This window comes from Oncorhynchus nerka, linkage group LG10 (assembly GCF_034236695.1).
Source record: "Oncorhynchus nerka isolate Pitt River linkage group LG10, Oner_Uvic_2.0, whole genome shotgun sequence".
NCBI lineage: Eukaryota > Metazoa > Chordata > Actinopteri > Salmoniformes > Salmonidae > Oncorhynchus > Oncorhynchus nerka.
The window spans coordinates 18,035,084-18,055,199 of NC_088405.1; the positions used below are offsets into that span (position 1 = coordinate 18,035,084).

Below are 20,116 nucleotides of genomic sequence, written 5' to 3' on the forward strand. Positions count from 1 at the left end.
CAAGGGACAGATGAATCCAGGAGCTATCGGTGATGCTCTGTAAATCAAGGAGGCAGCTGACAGCTGGGATAAACCTCTGTTTAGTGCTCCGGGGGGGGGGGGGGACCGGCCAAAACCACGACACACACACAAACCACAACACACACAGCAACCAAACAACCTACTTTACCGTAATATGTAATACCATACATTGTGGTAGAGATGAGGTTCCACTGTGGAGAGGTTTTGAACTTGATTTGCCTGGGTATTTACACACAGACTGTGTTACTGCTGTGTTCTAAAATGCCACTGTAGCACAACGGAGCAAGGGAGGGAAAAGCTTATTTTTATTGTTTATTAGGAATGAAAAAAATAAATGTCATATTTAGGTGTCATCGTTAATTACCGAGAAAATGACTGGTTTCAAGAAAGAAATTGTCCAACAATGAAAGTCACATACATTTTTCTTATTTAAATATTTAGTGATGCAGGAGAAATTATTAATAATTTATATAACATTGTTTTAATAAGGATTTATTTTGTCTCAGTGTTTATAACTACGGATGAGCATGTTTACTGTACATGTTTTTTTTAAAGCAGAAATGTAACATTTATCCTAAAATGTTTGGCCTGCTGAATATAATAACAAATAGCTTTTTTAACACACAATTTAATATTTCCCAGCACAAGATAAATTATAAAGTAAAAACCATTGTCTTTCTATCTAGCAACCTCCGTCTCTCCAGCCTTTCTGCCTCACTCTGTTTATTCTCCATTGTTTGACAGTAAAGGATGAAGTTAGATCGTCTTTACAAAACCCATCAATTAAAATCTCCAACTGCACCACGCCCTCCTCCTGCATCACGTCTAACGCCATTCACCCCCAAGCACCGCCTCGCCCCTCCCGCCACAAGGACCCCCTGGCCCCCCGGGACGCGGACCCCGCCGTACTCCTCGTTAATAACCGTAAAGGAAGCCTGCTTCCTCCGAGGGTGGGGCTGGGTCTTGGGCCCCATGGGGGGCTCCGCTTCAGTATCTCCGGCCCCAGCAGGGGGGACGGGACGGGCCGGGCCCTGGCCGAACAGAGCAGGCTGAACCGGGCCCGCAGCCTGCCGGTGAAATACCGCTACCACCCCAGTAACGCAGCGCTGCACGACCACAGCAGCAGCAGGGCCTGTAGGTTGCCCCCCTTGGCAAGATGCATCAGTCCCTGTCAGTTCTTAACACCCTGTACTGTCCTGTCACACTGCGTCCGTCGCCTGCCTTCACTGAACTGCTCCTAGCTGCTGCTAGTTGTAAATACCACATTCACCACTGCTACTGCTTTGCATGGAAGCAGCTCTCATGCGCTCAGCAATGCAACACCCAGTGCTGTGTGTGTGGCTGCCAAGCTATGGAATAGGACCAGTAGATGACTTTCTACTACCTGGCTTAGTGATAGATCACATGTAGTCCTTAGCCCATGAAGTCCTTACTGTTTTATTGCATTTGAATAGATGCCTTGAGAAGTTTGAGTAGTTTTTATTTGATTTAAATTACATTTGAGTGATGATGTGACAATATTGCTGCCCTGATCATTGACAACAACAGTCTGCTATATCAATCTCAGAGAGACTGTTGTGTAGAAATCAGTTTAGTTTTCAAAGTATTGTAATGTCATTGGTAGAGTAACAGTCACATACAAGCTGTGATCTCCATGGCTGCAGTGCAGAACATGTTCTTTCATTGTTGGTGATCTAAATTAGTGTCGTTGTTGTGTGTAAATCCCACCAGCTTTTAACAGAACTGATTGATTACACGGCCAAGGATATGAGACTGGCTAGGCCCAGAGATATGAGACTGGCTAGGCCCAGAGATATGAGACTGGCTAGGCCCAGATATATGAGACTGGCTAGGTCCAGAGATATGAGCCTGGCTAGGCCCAGAGATATGAGACTGGCTAGGCCCAGAGATATGAGACAGGCTAGGCCCAGAGATATGAGACTGGCTAGGCCCAGATATATGAGACTGGCTAGGTCCAGAGATATGAGCCTGGCTAGGCCCAGAGATATGAGCCTGGCTAGGCCCAGAGATATGAGACTGGCTAGGCCCAGAGATATGAGACTGGCTAGGCCCAGAGATATGAGCCTGGCTAGGCCCAGAGATATGAGACTGGCTAGGCCCAGAGATATGAGACTGGCTAGGCCCAGAGATATGAGACTGGATGTTTCTACTAACATAGAACAACAGGAAATAATATTTTATTCTGTGATATTTTCACAAAGTGGATTAGACTAGAGAGCGATGTGGCTGTAAAGTGGAAAGCGCTTTCTTGTGATATTAGCTATTCAGGACATCCACATTTGCAGAGCGGAAATGTCAGAGAATGGCATTTTATTAGGGGGCAAAGCCGCATTTTTATATTTTATTAGTGCAATTAGGTGACAGTCTAGAAGGGATGCTCAGACGGTAATGAAATGTCCTTGGTGCTCGGAGCAGTCAGCGCTTGCAGCTACGCTACATTGATTTGCATTAATATCATGCTGTAGTATTGATTTCTAATCAATGCACTAATACAGGGTTTGAAGTGGCTTTGGCATTTGTGTGCTGTGGAGAATGTGGAGTGAATAAGAAAAGTGCCTGGGTGCCCTGTCTGACTCTGAAAGCCTTTGGAACTCACAGACAGACAGTAGAAAAGTCTGGTCTTAGCTAAACTGAAAGTCTTCAGTAGGTTACTGGGCCTGGACTAATCTCTAGCTGGGTTTTTCTCTTAGTCTTCTGTCTGTGTCTGGTTCAGAGAAAAGTTTTAATCTCCTGCAGAGTGAGGAGTAGCTGACAGGAAAATGAACGTCTATCAAATCAAGCTAATCTAAAACTTCAGAGTGCTGCCTGACTGTAGTACAAGATTCATTTAATGGGAAATGTCACAATTGTTCAACTTCATATTCATCATCTCCAGCACCACCCCAACATCAGCAAACGTGAAAATGAAGTGTTTCTATGTTTTGCAGTAAAAAAGTGTTTCCAATGACATCATCAACCAATTAGTAGGCAATGGCGGATAGGAGCGTTGAGCCAGTAACCGAAAGGTTGCTGGATCGAATCCCAGAGCTGACAAGGTACAAATCTGTCGTTCTGCCCCTGACAGTTAACCCACTGTTCCCTGGGCACCGATGACGTTAATATCGAATAAGGCCCCCCACACCTCTCTGATTCGGAGAGTTTGGATTAAATGCGGAAAATACATTTCAGTTAAATGCAATCAGTTGTACAACTGACTATGTATCCCCCTTTCCTTTTTCATGATTGGTTAAAATCACACAATGCTGATGTCATCGTAAACACTTGTCATCCTCTATCTGTTTTACTACAACACATAGAAACGCTCCATTTTCACCTATGTTGATGTTGGGATGGTGCTGGAGATCATGAATATGGAGAATCATTTTTTTGTAATGTTCCTTTTAACGCTGTGCTCAGCAAGTTTATTGTTTGAATGTATTTAATACTTCTTATATTGATTATTAATGCATCAACCCCAATTATTTTGTCATATAGTATATTTCAGCTATTTTAAAGGGTTATTTTGAGCTTCATCTAGCTACTGGTAGGTAGTGTGTGCAGAAAACTAGCCATAATGCTAATGCTAGGCTAATGCTAGGCTACTCAATAATTTCCCGTTTGGAGTACTGGTTGTGCATGTGATTGTCTACTCTGGGATGCTCGTGCAGTCCTGATTGGCTGAGTGCTTGTGGCATGGAGCTTAAGTTAGACCTGTAGAAGAGCCATTGTGCTCTGTAGCTAGGGTTGCAAAATTCCGGTAACTTTCCTAAAATTGGTAGGAGTATTCCGGGTTTCCTTCTTATTCCCTCCTGACTTATTCCCTCCGGAAAATCTTGTAATTTTGGCAAAGTTACTGGAATTTTGAAACCCTATCCATAGCTAGAGCAGGAATGATGGGGTGAGTGTCACCCTCATTAGTCATCCATTCAAAACAACCAAACTGCACAGAACCATCCTCTCTCTCTGTCTCTCTCTATGTCTTTCTCTCTCTCTCTCTCTCTCTCTCTCTCTCTCTCTCTCTCTCTCTCTTTATCTCTGTCATTGATTCTGTCCATGATACGCTGTTGACAATGACAGTCCGTCCTAGTCACATGGCCCGTATTGGCTGACCTAGGGAAGCATGGGCACACTGATGCAGACTGCTAGAGGTCCAACCACATGCAGTCTTGACTGGATCTAAAGAGAGATACCAGAGCTAAAGTGATCCAGTACCACTATATAGAACCCAGTCCAGAGGAACCGAACCAAAATTGGGTTTTGGCGGAGTAAGCAGATGTCAAGTCTTACTAGGTGGTTTTTCTTTTCTCAAATGGACCTTTGTCCCCGTAATAACTAAGGTGTTCTCTTTCTGTCAGTCTTCTGTCTGATTATGACATGTTGTTTTATGAGTTTTTTGTTGTTGTCTGTGTTTAGTTTTTTTTGCGACAGCTGATTTATTGAGTGTTGGCTTTGGTGTTCTTTGACGTGTCAGTTCCAGCTCACATTAACCTCCCCGTCTGTCCATAGCCTGACACTCTTTGCATGTGTTTGCAGTTGAAGACGAGCACCCGTCAACTCTGTCGCCCAAAAAAAAGCAGCGGAACGGAGGCATGCGAAACTCACCCAACATGATGAGGTAAGATATTGATTTGATGCTTCAAACAGAAAGATAGAAAGGAAGTGAGAGAGGGTGAGAGGGAGGAGTAGGAGAGAGAAAGGGAGATGAATGGTTGGTGGGAGTGAGGAAGGGGCGATCGAATAAGGAGGAGAGTAAGAAAGTTCAAGTGAGGGGTGGAGAAGGAGAGAGGGTTAGATGGTGGTGGTGGGATGGTTGGAGGAGGGAGGGTTAGATGGTGGTGGTGGGATGGTTGGAGGAGGGAGGGTTAGATGGTGGTGGTGGGATGGTTGGAGGAGGGAGGGTTAGATGGTGGTGGTGGGATGGTTGGAGGAGGGAGGGTTAGATGGTGGTGGTGGGATGGTTGGAGGAGGGAGGGTTAGATGGTGGTGGTGGGATGGTTGGAGGAGGGAGGGTTAGATGGTGGTGGTGGGATGGTTGGAGGAGGGAGCGAAGAAGCAAGGGAGCCGAGCAGAGGAGAGGGAGAACAAAGTGAGAGTCAGAAGAGGAGAGGACAGCTGGGATGTTTAGGCTGGCATGCTGTCAGACACTGGGTAATGACAGAGCTGAAATATTCCTGTCATGAAAGACAGTCTGTGTGAGGGGGGGTAGCTGTTTGGGGGGAAAAATGGCTTTAAAGTATCATCTGTCACCCCACCACCCTGCCTTCATCCCCCTTCATCCCCCCTCCGACCCCTCCCGCCCACATGTAGTCCTTAAACAACGCTGGCACTAACGACACCAGCAACCAATCAGAGTCCTCCCCGTGGTTCCTCTGCCCCGGGGCAGTGGGATCTATTGTGGGACCCCTGTGACTACTGTTTCTGCTACTTAAGGCCATATGTGAGATGTATTATCGCAATCAAAAATGAATTTGCAATATTACCTTCCTTTTCTCCTGTCCTCTGGAATTAAATTGCCGTTAATTGACTTTGAAAGATGAAAGGGGGTTTTTGTGCGAAAGGAGAGAGACGTTGGTAGGAACATGACGGCACGAAAAATGCAGAGATAGAGTGTGTGTGGGGGGGGTGAAAACCACTTCACAGTGGTGAAGATGGGTGAAAACATGGTCACTCACAGCATAGATCCACTTCCTTTTAAATGAGAGTGATTGTTAGAGACCTGTATCTTACTGTATAAATATACAATCTCCTAATGGTGCTGTCATGTGAGTCACAAAGTATTTGGCGCTGAAGAGCATATATTTCCACATGAACTAATATTAGCTTTAGAAAAAAGCTATTGTCTTCAAATTGTAAAAAAAAATCAGAACAAGATTTTTAAACTATCATGAAAAAGAAAACAAGCATGACAATGTATCCATTTGGTTGTTGTTCAATTCGATCCTTAAAAAAACAAAAACATTAATTAAAGGTTCTATAATTATGTTTGCAAATTTCTTCTCACAATCAAGGTTACCTAATTTTCTCATAGTTTCAAGTTTAAATGTCATGTGCACAAGTTCAGTGAAATGCCTTTCTTGCTAGCTCTAAACCCAACGATGCAGTAATCAATATCAATGAGTCAGATACACAAAGTACTAGAAAGATGGTACTGTTAATTTAAAAATTGTATTTTGGTTTATAGGATAATTTTCTGTGTACTGTATGTTCTCTGCAAAACTCAATGGAATCCTTTGGTGGGCTTTGTATGGTAGAGCTGGTTGTTACTCAGGTCCCATTAGGGCATCTTTGAACAGCAGCCAACAGAAGTGCTCTGTATGATTGTATGTACAGCTTGTCTGCTGTACATGTTAGGCTAACCCTCAGTTCTCAACACAACAAGCAATTAAACGAGCCCTCAAACACACGCCCAACCATTAGCCCAACACATAGTCTTATCCTTCAGTCTCGTCTGCAAAGAGAGCAGCGTTGGAGATGCCCTTGTTTAAAAAGAGCAAACCTCCACAAAAGAAAGAACAACTGGCACACTTCCAGATAACTGCTAGTTAAGATGGCTGCTAGTTTAGATAACTGCTAGTTAAGATGGCTGCTAGTTTAGATGGCTGCTAGTTTAGATGGCTGCTAGTTTAGATGGCTGCTAGTTAAGATGGCTGCTAGTTTAGATGGCTGCTAGTTAAGATGGCTGCCAGTTAAGATGGCTGCTAGTTAAGATGGCTGCTAGTTTAGATGGCTGCTCGTTAAGATGTCTGCTAGTTTAGATAACTGCTAGTTAAGATGGCTGCTAGTTAAGATGGCTGCTAGTTTAGATGGCTGCTAGTTGAGATGGCTGCTAGTTTAGATGGCTGCTAGTTAAGATGGCTGCTAGTTTAGACGTCTGCTAGTTAAGACGGCTGCTAGTTTAGACGGCTGCTAGTTAAGACGGCTGCTAGTTTAGACGGATGCTAGTTTAGACGGCTGCTAGTTAAGATGGCTGCTAGTTAAGATGGCTGCTAGTTTAGACGGCTGCTAGTTTAGACGGCTGCTAGTTTAGACGGCTGCTAGTTTTTGTTTCTTAACAAAACCTTATTTTTTCTCTCTCTCTCATTCTCTCCTCTGCTGAGGAGATGGTCCCCATTTGCCGTGTAATATTTGCATCTCCGCTTTGATCTCACAGTGATAATAATTCTTAGGAGTTATTTACTTGGTTTTGAAAATGCTTCAAAGCGGTGTCAAAGTTTCTCTGCTTTAGGGGTGCTTGTGTATTCGGCTGGCTCTTGGGGCTGCGGATGACAGGTCCTCTGTTCTAGGTGTAGGCTTTTTCAAGTCATAGCCCTCAGCAAAACATCAAATTACCCAGCGCCGACCACAGCCCCTTCCTCTCCCCACAGCCCCTGTCAATATATGATACCATATATATTAAATACTTACGCTTTACAAGGTGTATTTTATGCACAATGAAAAGTGATTGTTTGAGGTAGCCGTAGGGATACTTTACTCTACAAGGAAGGAGGGGGAAAAACACAGCAGAGAGAGAGAGAGAGTGTATACCATATCAAGTCTGGTTTTTACAGGACTTGCTGCCTGAAGGCCTCTGTAAATAAATAATGATCAACAGATTGGCTGTGGGTTTTTGAAAAGCATGTTTTTGTCAGTTTGCATGATGGGGAGAACTTTCAAAGCGAGAGGCTGCCTTCATAGCCTGCTGGAGAGGGATTGGGGGAGCATACCCATCCCAAGCTAGTGACTGCTGAGCGATGCACTGGAATAACTATGTTTGAAATATACACTGAGGGACGGTTGGAGAGGGACGGTTGGAGAGGGATGGTTGGAGAGGGACGGTTGGAGAGGGAGTGGGGGTATAGAGAGGGAGAGACAGGGGAGGGAGAGAAAGAGGGCAAATTCTCCTTTGTTATGGGCTGTCTTTTATTGCCTAGGTTACTTTATTGTACAGTTTGGGTTCACCCACAATTTACTTGGCAGAAACTATAGGCCTTTTCTTTAGGCAAGGCAATTAAATGCAAATATATTACAATGCACAGTAAATTCTCTTTTGATACCATGTTGATTTTCTAGCTGATTTAAATGTTTTGTTTAATATTCTACAAAATATGTTTTTGTACTGGCTAGATATCTGATATCTGAAACGGTTAGTCTGGGAGCCGGCTCAGCCTGTGTAAATACAAAGTAATTTCCCAATCCGCCAATCTGACATGTCATTGAGCGAACGAGCTGTGTTCGCCATAACCATCGTAGCGTTCTGTTCCACGCGTGAACGGCATGCTCCTGTCCGGGAATTAACACCATTCTAACCCTTTTGATGGGTAAGGAGACTATTTGTGCTATACTCAGGACGTCACACGTATGTCCCCTGGGCGTGGTGTGGCGGACACAAATGTCACGTCTGTTAACCCTCAGTTCGCCTGATTGGTTCTAGGGTAGAGGAAAGAGAGAGAGAAGGGGAGAGGGGAGGAGCAAAGGAGAGAAAAATAGAGGTGAGGAATGGAAAGGAGAGGAGGAGATTAGAAGAGGAGAGAGAGGAGAGGAAATAGAGGAGAGAGAGGAAATGCGGGAGAGAGAGGAGAGGAAATAAGGGAGAGGGGGAGAGAGAGGAGAGGAAATAGGGGAGAGAGAGGAAATAGAGGAGATGAGGAAATAGGGGAGAGGAGGAGAGAGAGGAGATGAGAGGAAATAGGGGAGAGAGAGGAGATGAGAGTAAATAGGGGAGGGGAGGAGATGAGAGGAGAGGAGAGGAGGAGATGAGAGGAAATAGGGGAGAGAGAGGAGAGGAGAGGAAATAGGGGAGAGAGAGGAGAGGAGAGGAAATAGGGGAGAGAGAGGAGAGGAGAGGAAATAGGGGAGAGGAGGAGATGAGAGGAAATAGGGGAGAGAGAGGAGAGGAGAGGAAATAGGGGAGAGAGAGGAGAGGAGATGAAATAGGGAGAGAGAGGAGATGAGAGGAAATAGGAGAGAGAGAGAGAGGAAATGAGAGAGAGGAGATGAGAGGGGGAGAGAGAGGAGATGAGAGGAAATAGGGGAGAGAGAGGAGAGGAGAGGAAATAGGGGAGAGAGAGGAGAGGAGAGGAAATAGGGTAGGAGGAGAGGGAGAGGAGAGGAGAAGGGAGGAGAGAAAACAGGAAGACAACAGTCACCGCTGACAGTTGTGTGAAAGATAGCCATCTTTGACAGTGGAGGAGGAGGTGCCTGCCTGCCTGCCTGCACCAGTCAGCCCCCGCATGCTCTGATTGAAGTGACAGGGACTTGTGGAGAGTGGCGCAACACGCGGCTCAGAATGAGATATTCAGCCAGGGTGTAAAAGCACTAAACGCTGTCAGAGTTATTAACACCTGCACCAACTGATTTAATCTATCTCCATACAGACAGAGAGGGATGGAGAGAGGGATGGAGGGAGAGAGAGGGGGAGGGAGATACAGACAGAGATGGAGAGACAGAGAGAGAGACACAAAGAGAGAGAGGAATGGAACTAATTTACACATTTTTTGATGTGATATTTCTTGCAATGAAATGAATGCCAAATGTAGGAGCATCAGAGAGACTTGTCACACAGAGTGCCACTTGTGATGGAACAGAGAGAGCGTGATGGAAGGAGATGTGCTATATGTCAAACACTCATGATGTTTTCTCACACGTTACGCCAATGTCACCCTCAAAAAGAAACACAAAGATGCTGTATGAAGCCATTTCTTACCCTGCTCTTTAATTTGTTAGTGTCATAAGTCTTCGATAAATGTGCATGTTTTGAACACAAAATACAGTAAAAAACAAAACAAGTTTTCAGGATATCCTAAGGGTTCTTACTTACTTTCAATAACATAGGGCAATGATGCAGACAATAGCTTTGTGAACATGTAAGGCTGGTGTTACAGCAAGCATTCATGCAACTTCCAACTGAGTTGCTACTTTATTTCAACTTTGTGCAAGTAGTTGCAAGTAACAGCCAATCAAAATGAATGCTTTTAGCACATGATCCATTCGAAGGTTCTGAACTCCGGCCCAGTTGTCATGTCAACACAGCTGTCAGTGCTGTATAATTAGATATTGGCATCAGGGCTAGTAAAGGTTAATGTACATGCTTTGGCAGTCAATAAATGTATTTCTTAAGTGAACCCAGACCTCTCTCTTACCAGTTTCAACTGAAATTGTTCAACATGAACTCCATTGATGTTAGCTAGCTAGTTCGTTGTTAGCTTAGTTCATTGCTAGCGTGGTTAGCTCATTGTTAGTTTGATTAGAACAGTGCTGGCAATTTCATTTTGGCTAGCTAGCTAAATTGTACAGCCAACATTTAGTCTAAATCGATCCTCAATCAATAACCAAATGTTTGGATGAAAAAATCATTTGTGAAATCACGTTTTAATGCAGCAGAAGGCATTAGATGAGTTTAGAATTCTCATCCCATATGGAATGATATGACTAAAGCAGCTTCAATTTGATTGGCTGTTGCGTGTTGAGTTGTTTTGTGTATCAGAAAAGTTATGAAATGATTGCGTGACAGTTGCATCGTGTGACCCCAGATTAAGGGTTTCTGAGGTGATACAGACAGAGGGAGCGAATTCCCTGTAGACCCATGGTCGACATCAGAGGGAAACCTTTGTAGTCCGGCCCCTGGCTCTCAGCTCAAACACTCTGATTCCGTGCTTCTCAATCTTGGGGGACCCCTATGGGGTGCACATTTGTTCTGGCCCAGCACTAACATTAGTCTAAACAGGTGTATTAATTATGGGATAGTATAGAAATTTGCGTGGTAGAATTTCAAATCCTACTTTTTACATGTAATCAGAATGGGACCACCCTGTCTGATAAGGAGAAGAAGCTTCACTCCGCTCTTCCATGGTTAGTGTTAACATTACAGCTGAGAACACTCAGCGGTGCGTCGCTGTGCCGCAGCCAGTTTGCAGGTGGCATGCTGATGATAAATCATTCATGGGCATCAGTTGGGAAAGCAACATGGGATTGGTTCAAATTCCTGAAATATTTAAAGTCCTGTTGGAGCTTTTACTGTTGGCAGTGTGGTGAGCAAGGGGGTGGGGCTAAAAGCCGTAAACTGGCGCTACATTCTCTTTGTCAGCGGTGACATAGTGGACACTCAGGCCTTGCTCTGTCCCCAATGCTGCTACCAATATCCTTCAAAAACTTTCTGATGACTGGGTAGCTGTGGCATCTAGGGTTAGAGAAGGACATGATATTGAGTGATTAGTTCTCGGTTTCAACCAAACCTAGGTAATAATAAGACATAAAAAGCAAATAGCATCAACTTGACCATGGTGGTCCCCAGCTCATACTGTTGGTTGTTGTGTCATGTCCCCTCAGCAGGCATGACCCTCTACTAATCCCTGGGAACGAGCAGATGGAGAACATGGACATGAACTTGAAGCAGTATGACTCCACAGGAATGTTTCACTGGTGTCCGTCTAAAGAGATCGAGAAGGTCATCCTGGTGAGTGGTCATCTACGTCTCCCTGTAGGATTGTCATGACACCGGTATTGTAGGGTTGTCATGACATCAGTATTGCCACACCCAGAAGTAGCATGTCAAGCAAACAAAGCATGAAGCAGATTTGATTTCTTGAGGAAAATAGCCACATGTTGTCCCACAGAGTAAACTGAGTTGAACCATGGTTATTAACATCCAGTGTAGGGATACAGTACCTATCCATCAACAGATGTGGTAGATGTTGTTCTACAGTACCTATCCATCAACAGATGTGGTAGGTGTTGTTCTACAGTACCTATCCATCAACAGATGTGGTAGGTGTTGTTCTACAGTACCTATCCATCAACAGATGTGGTAGGTGTTGTTCTACAGTACCTATCCATCAACAGATGTGGTAGATGTTGTTCTACAGTACCTATCCATCAACAGATGTGGTAGGTGTTGTTCTACAGTACCTATCCATCAACAGATGTGGTAGGTGTGGTTCTACAGTACCTATCCATCAACAGATGTGGTAGGTGTTGTTCTACAGTACCTATCCATCAACAGATATGGTAGGTGTTGTTCTACAGTACCTATCCATCAACAGATGTGGTAGGTGTGGTTCTACAGTACCTATCCATCAACAGATGTGGTAGGTGTTGTTCTACAGTACCTATCCATCAACAGGTGTGGTTGGTGTTGTTCTACAGTACCTATCCATCAACAGATATGGTAGGTGTTGTTCTACAGTACCTATCCATCAACAGATGTGGTAGGTATTGTTCTACAGTACCTATCCATCAACAGATGTGGTAGGTGTTGTTCTACAGTACCTATCCATCAACAGATGTGGTAGGTGTTGTTCTACAGTACCTATCCATCAACAGATGTGGTAGGTGTTGTTCTACAGTACCTATCCATCAACAGATGTGGTAGGTGTTGTTCTACAGTACCTATCCATCAACAGATGTGGTAGGTGTTGTTCTACAGTACCTATCCATCAACAGATGTGGTAGGTGTTGTTCTACAGTACCTATCCATCAACAGATGTGGTAGGTGTTGTTCTACAGTACGTGTGACTCCGAAGGGGATTTTCAGTTTGATGATACACACACACATGGATTTTGTATTGTAGATATGTGGTAGTAGAGTAGTGGCCTGAGGGAACACACTTAATGTGCTGTGAAAAGTGTTATGAAATGTAATGTCATGTAATATTTTAAATTGTATATAACTGCCTAAATGTTGCTGGAACCCAGGAAGAGTAGCTGTTGCCATGGTAGCAGCTAATGGGGATCCATAATAAATACAAAGATACTAGACTTTTCTAAATCATGTACATGTGCACACTGTTTTTAGCTGTGTAGGCTGAGGAATATTATTATGGAGTTGGCCAGTTAGTATTTGCACTGATTGGTCCGAGAATAAATGATTGTTGAGGTTTGGTAGGCTCTAAAGAAACGGTTTCCCTCACATAGCAGTAACAACCACATACTAATAATGTATACCCACATTTCTCTCAATGCCTCTGTTGTTCCAAGGTGAGTCGACTGTTTTCTATGTACTGGGTCATAGTATAGAACCACCACAAGCATGGCTTTGAAAGCAATTTTATACACCTTACTCCTTAACCATTTAGAGTTTCAACTGCATTGACCTGTGCCGGGTTCACCTTGAGCCTAACACCTCAAAGGGTGGGACTGCAGGGTTTCTCATCAGCACTCTGCTTCTCTCTGTTTTCTGACAGTGCTATGTGTTTGTTCCCTCTTTCTTTCTTTCTTTCTTTCTCTCTTTCTTTCTTTCTCTCGCCCCATTATTCGTTCTCTCTATTTCTGTCTCCATGTTTCTCACCACTCTCGCCCCTCTCTCTCTCCCTGCTCAGACCCGGAGTGAGGCATCCATGACGGTGTTGAGCGGCCATGTAGTGGTCTGTATATTTGGAGATGTCACGTCCGCTCTAGTGGGGCTGCGAAACTTGGTGATGCCTTTGAGAGCCAGCAACTTCCATTATCACGAGCTGAAGCCCATAGTGTTTGTGGGCTCGCTGGAGTACCTGAGGAGAGAGTGGGAAACCCTACACAACTTCCCCAAGGTCTCCATACTACCTGTGAGTACCACTGTAATACCTACTGTTACGAGTCAAAGTTATACAACCGACAACATCATGCACTTACAATGCAAAATCATATCATACCATCCGTACTGTCTGTGAGTAGACCAGTGTAACAACGCTCCAGAATTGAATACCAAACCCGGCTGTACAATACCTCTGATCCGGAAAAAGACACATTGTTGTAATTTTGACACTGTTGACTTCTATGTTCTTATCTCAGGTGACTTCTATGTTCTTATCTCAGGTGACTTCTATGTTCTTAATTCAAATAGTCCGGGTAACCATTTGATTACCTGTTCAGGAGTCTTATGGCTTATGGCTTGAGAAGCCTTTTTGTCCTAGACTTGGCTCTCCTCAACTAGGCAAGTCAGTTAAGAACTTGTTATTTACAGTGATGGCCTAGCAGTAATAGAAGTATAGCTTTAGTTAGTGATATAGTGGATTTCTTTGTGATTAGTTGTGGTTGTTGTTGGTGGTGTTGTGGCTGTTCCTGTCAATTCCACAACTGGGTCCTGAATTCAATCTTCCATCCATTCACACCAGTGACAAAGTCTGCCTATTCATATGAAGTTACAATGCACTGCAGCTGCCCTCCCTGGTCATCTGAAATGTGAAACTCTGGCATGGCTGCCTGCTTGAGAGCTCGTTAACGCTGGCTTGACTAAGTAGCAGAGAGCCCTAAGAAACCAGGCCTGTTAGCCTTCAGCGTCTACTACCCTTTAGATTAGTCCACGTCTCTGATTCCCCAGTGCCCAGTTAGATCGGCTGAATGTCACCGCTGCAAAACTGCAATACTTGTTATCTAATCTCCCAAAGCTCCCCTCACTTAGTCTGTCATTTGTTTCCTCTCCCCTCTTCTCCCTCTCTCCTCTCTCTCTCTCTGTCCGTCTCTTTTCTTCACCGCTCCTGAAGGGTACGCCATTAAGCCGTGCAGATTTAAGGGCTGTCAACATCAACCTCTGCGACATGTGCGTGATACTGTCGGCCAATCAGAACAATATCGACGATGCCTCGCTGCAGGATAAGGAATGCATTCTGGCGTCGCTCAACATAAAGTCTATGCAGTTTGACGACAGCATCGGGCTCTTGCAGGCTAACTCCCAAGGTAAGGACTGACTGGCCTACAAGATGATAGACTGTTCTGTACTGTTCTGGCTGCGGGGGGGAGAGGATGTAGTGTTCTACCACTTAAATCAGTGATTTTTTTCATCATGGTAAATAAACATGGAAAGTGGTGTTCAACCTCCCAAATAATATATTTTAAGGATGTGACTCCCCACCCCTGTTGCGATTGTGTCTGTCCCTGATGTGGTGCCTGTTTATACTAACCCCTCTGGTTTCTGGCAGACTGATTGGAACAGATTGCTGATGCATTCAGAAAAACAGATAAGCCTCATGTCCCATCCAGTCTTGTCATTTTTAACCAGCCAATCACCAGACAGCCTTCTTCAGCTGTTGTTCATGACATTCCATCCTGGATCTCCTGCATTCATCTACTAATCAGTCCCTCCAGGATCCCCCGTGCATATTTGTAGGCAGAAATGCCTGATTTTGCTCTGACATTTTGTTTGGCCATTTGCAATGTTTGTCACGCAAATGCGCTGACGGGGGAAAAGGTTTGTTGACGCTTGGCTTGACTGGGCCGTTTTAGGTGAAAGTGATTTTGTAAAAAAAAATGTGACCATAAAAACCCGGAGGGACTGAATCTTATGATAGACCAACCGACATCTAAGAAAACATGCCAAGCACCATGGTTTAGGAGAAGGTCAATGCAGTTATTTCTCCTGGTCTGAGTGAGTGATGTGCTGGCTCAGCTCCACAATGAATAGACTGAATCTGAGGTCCCCATGTATTCACAGACATTATATCCTCTGTCATACTGGTTGAAGCCTATTGTTATCAATGATTGCGTCTTACATCATCTGTACCCATTCCACTGATAAATATTTAGATTCAAGATCCCACCTACACACACATGCACGCACGCACACACACACACACACACACACACGCATACTTTTTACATTTTTATTTTATTTCACCTTTATTTAACCAGGTAGGCCAGTTCTCATTTCCAACTGTGACCTGGCCAAGATAGAGCAAAGCAGTGCGAGACAACCAACACAGAATTACACACGGAATAAACAAACGTACAGTCAATAACACAATAGAAAAGTCTATATACAGTGTATGTCGATGAGGTAAGATTAGGGAGGTAAGGCAATAAATGGTCCATAGTGTTGAAATTATTAGAATTTAGCAGTTAAACACTAGAGTCATAGATGCGCAGAAGATGAATGTGCAAGTAGAGATACTGGGGTGCAAAGGAGAAAAAAATTACATGGGGATGAGATAGTTGGGTGGGCTATTTACAGATGGGCTATGTACAGGTGCAATGATCGGTAAGCTGCTCTGACAGCTGATGCTTAAAGTTAGTGAGGGAGATATAAGTCTCTAGCTTCAGTGATTTTTGCAATTCGTTCCAGTCATTGGCAGCAGAGAACTGGAATGAATGGCGGCCAAAGGAGGAGTTGGCATTGGGGGTAACCAGTGAAATATTCCTGCTGGAGCGCCTGCTACGGGTGGGTGCTGCTATGGTGACCAGTGAGCTGAGATAAGGCAGAGCTTTACCTAGCAGAGACTTATAGATGACCTGGAGCCAGTGGGTTTGGCGACGAGTATGAAGTGATACAAGTAATAAAACTTGAAACACACACAGGGGTACTATTTAATAGTGTTTTGCTCTGTGGATTCCTTCCTCTCAGAAAATCTATTCAGATGTGGGGTGTGAAATGTAAACAAGGTGCACATTAATAAGTAAGGAGATGTATTGCTGGGGAGACGTTCACATGGCCGAGGTCTACGGTAGGATGTAGTCTGTAGACCGCAGAGCTAAGTTGTGCCTGGGGCCTGAGAGGGGTGGAGGTGGGGTTCCATATCAGATGCGCACACACACACATACACAAATATACACACACACACACACACACACATACACAAATATACACACACACACACATTCACACACCCTTGCATTTGCTTCTCTGTGACAGAGAGCCGTAAAACATTTTATTTTGTGAGAAAATCTATTCCCCTCTTGTTTGTAAGTTCTAGAAGATTTTTTACCAAATGCATTCAAACCATTATAATGAATCCACTCATACAGTATATACTATCTGACTGATAATCAATGATCTGTGTACAACTCTCCCCTTTTCTTTATTTAACTTTGTCGCCCAACTGATTTTTACACGTTTGAAAAACTTCCCTGTATCTATTGTCAGAGTACTTTCACAATTAGATACTGGACTGCTTGTTTACACTGATAGTGGAAAAATAATGTTTTTTACAGGCAATATTCAAAAACCCAGTTGTCACTCTCTAGAGATATAAATGTCCTATTTTATAGATATGAAGCGTACTCTGAGTGAGCTTCCAGTCTGACTGCTCCAGATTGTCAAACCTTGCCTCTTCCCAGTGTCCTTAACTGGCGTAACAAGGGTGTGGATTTTTCAGTTCAGCCTTAAGTTTGTGATGAATGCAGAACTGGTGTGTTCTCTATGGTGAGGAGGATGAAAAGATCCCTGCCAGAAAATGACCCCCCCCCTGAAACTTTGTGACCTGAATATATTCCCATCATGCATTATGTTTTGTCACTGCTGTACTGTAAAACTATAAGGTGGGTTTTGCTTTAGTCGGCACTAAATGATGGATGTCACAATACAGGTAATGCATTATGCATCTAGCATTACTGATTTAAGGTGTTTACTTGTCACTTTAAGGAAATGCAAAAATGTGAAGTCATGGGAATTCATGCCCTTGTCACTCGCCCCTTTTGTATTTCATGGTCGGGAATCGCACCTCTATTTTCCTGATAAAAGGTTTTCAGGATCCACTTCGCCAATTTTATGGTAACAACATGAAGCACATATAACATTTATGGAAGGCAGGCAGGTTGATGGAAGGATGTGAATGCTAAATATGTCTCTCAGATGACCCCTAAAAGCACAATATCTATATTGACATTTTTAGGAAGCGCCTGCATCATTTTACCATCACCCCGTCCCTCCCCTCTTCACATCTTTTCATTCTCAGTTAGCCCAGCAGCTTTTGCTGAATAGTGTAGTGTAACCAACTAATAGTGGCATGTGACAGACACTAACTGTGCATTACATAGTCCGATCAACTTAGTGTTCTCATTTGAATGTTTTATTGTTGTTCTCGATTATAGTTGAGTTTTTCTCTTCTCAAAATTATGTATGACCTTTTCAATCACCAAACCTGTGGTAAATGATTTGTGAAATTATATTATTGTGATATCAGTGTGGTATTAATGTGTGATCAGTGTGGTATTAATGTGAGATCAGTGTGGTATTAATGTGTGATCAGTGTGGTATTAATGTGAGATCAGTGTGGTATTAATGTGTGATCAGTGTGGTATTAATGTGAGATCAGTGTGGTATTAATGTGTGATCAGTGTGGTATTAATGTGAGATCAGTGTGGTATTAATGTGATCAGTGTGCTATTAATGTGAGATCAGTGTGCTATTAATGTGAGATCAGTGTGGTATTAATGTGTGATCAGTGTGGTATTAATGTGAGATCAGTGTGGTATTAATGTGTGATCAGTGTGGTATTAATGTGAGATCAGTGTGGTATTAATGTGTGATCAGTGTGGTATTAATGTGAGATCAGTGTGGTATTAATGTGTGATCAGTGTGGTATTAATGTGTGATCAGTGTGGTATTAATGTGTGATCAGTGTGCTATTAATGTGAGATCAGTGTGCTATTAATGTGTGATCAGTGTGCTATTAATGTGTGATCAGTGTGCTATTAATGTGTGATCAGTGTGGTATTAATGTGAGATCAGTGTGCTATTAATGTGTGATCAGTGTGCTATTAATGTGTGATCAGTGTGCTATTAATGTGTGATCAGTGTGGTATTAATGTGAGATCAGTGTGGTATTAATGTGAGATCAGTGTGCTATTAATGTGTGATCAGTGTGCTATTAATGTGAGATCAGTGTGGTATTAATGTGTGATCAGTGTGGTATTAATGTGTGATCAGTGTGGTATTAATGTGTGATCAGTGTGCTATTAATGTGAGATCAGTGTGCTATTAATGTGTGATCAGTGTGCTATTAATGTGTGATCAGTGTGCTATTAATGTGTGATCAGTGTGCTAGTGTGGTATTAATGTGAGATCAGTGTGGTATTAATGTGAGATCAGTGTGCTATTAATGTGTGATCAGTGTGCTATTAATGTGTGATCAGTGTGGTATTAATGTGTGATCAGTGTGCTATTAATGTGTGATCAGTGTGGTATTAATGTGTGATCAGTGTGGTATTAATGTGAGATCAGTGTGGTATTAATGTGTGATCAGTGTGGTATTAATGTGAGATCAGTGTGGTATTAATGTGTGATCAGTGTGGTATTAATGTGAGATCAGTGTGCTATTAATGTGTGATCAGTGTGGTATTAATGTGTGGTATTAATGTGAGATTAGTATGGTATTCATGTGTGATCAGTGTGGTATTAATGTGTGGTATTAATGTGAGATTAGTATGGTATTCATGTGTGATCAGTGTGGTATTAATGTGAGATTAGTGTGGTGTTAATGTGTGATCAGTGTGGTGTTAATGTGTGATCAGTGTGGTATTAATGTGAGATCAGTGTTGTATTAATGTGTGATCAGTGTGGTATTAATGTGAGATCAGTGTGGCATTAATGTGTGATCAGTGTGGTATTAATGTGAGATCAGTGTGGTATTAATGTGAGATCAGTGTTGTATTAATGTGAGATTAGTGTGGTATCGATGTGTGATCAGTGTGGTATTGATGTGTGATCAGTGTGGTATTAATGTGTGATCAGTGTGGTATTAATGTGCAATCAGTGTGGTATTAATGTGCAATCAGTGTGGTATTAATGTGTGATCAGTGTGGTATTAATGTGCAATCAGTGTGGTATTAATGTGAGATCAGTGTTGTATTAATGTGTGATCAGTGTTGTATTAATGTGAGATCAGTGTGGTATTAATGTGTGATCAGTGTGGTATTCATGTGTGATCAGTGTGGTATTAATGTGTGATCAGTGTGGTATTAATGTGTGATCAGTGTGGTATTAATGTGCAATCAGTGTGGTATTAATGTGTGATCAGTGTGGTATTAATGTGCAATCAGTGTGGTATTAATGTGAGATCAGTGTTGTATTAATGTGTGATCAGTGTGGTATTAGTGTGTGATCAGTGTTGTATTAATGTGTGGTATTAATGTGTGATCAGTGTTGTATTAATGTGTGATCAGTGTGGTATTAATGTGTGATCAGTGTGGTATTAATGTGCAATCAGTGTGGTATTAGTGTGTAATCAGTGTTGTATTAATGTGTGATCAGTGTGGTATTAGTGTGTGATCAGTGTTGTATTAATGTGTGGTATTAGTGTGTAATCAGTGTTGTATTAATGTGTGATCAGTGTTGTATTAATGTGTGATCAGTGTGGTATTAATGTGTGATCAGTGTTGTATTAATGTGTGATCAGTGTGGTATTAATGTGTGGTGTTAATGTGTGATTAG

General features: G+C 42.9%; 1 protein-coding gene across 1 annotated transcript in view; it reads left to right on the top strand.

Annotated features, from left to right (window-relative positions):
- Positions 1-20,116, top strand: part of LOC115119311 (calcium-activated potassium channel subunit alpha-1a-like) — a 374,301-nt gene that overhangs the window by 326,895 nt on the left and 27,290 nt on the right. Inside the window, exons 19-22 of the mRNA XM_065023097.1 lie at positions 4,555-4,636; positions 11,326-11,452; positions 13,314-13,538; positions 14,457-14,649. Of these exons, the coding sequence (XP_064879169.1) occupies positions 4,555-4,636; positions 11,326-11,452; positions 13,314-13,538; positions 14,457-14,649 (627 nt within the window). The remainder of the gene's footprint in view (positions 1-4,554; positions 4,637-11,325; positions 11,453-13,313; positions 13,539-14,456; positions 14,650-20,116) is intronic.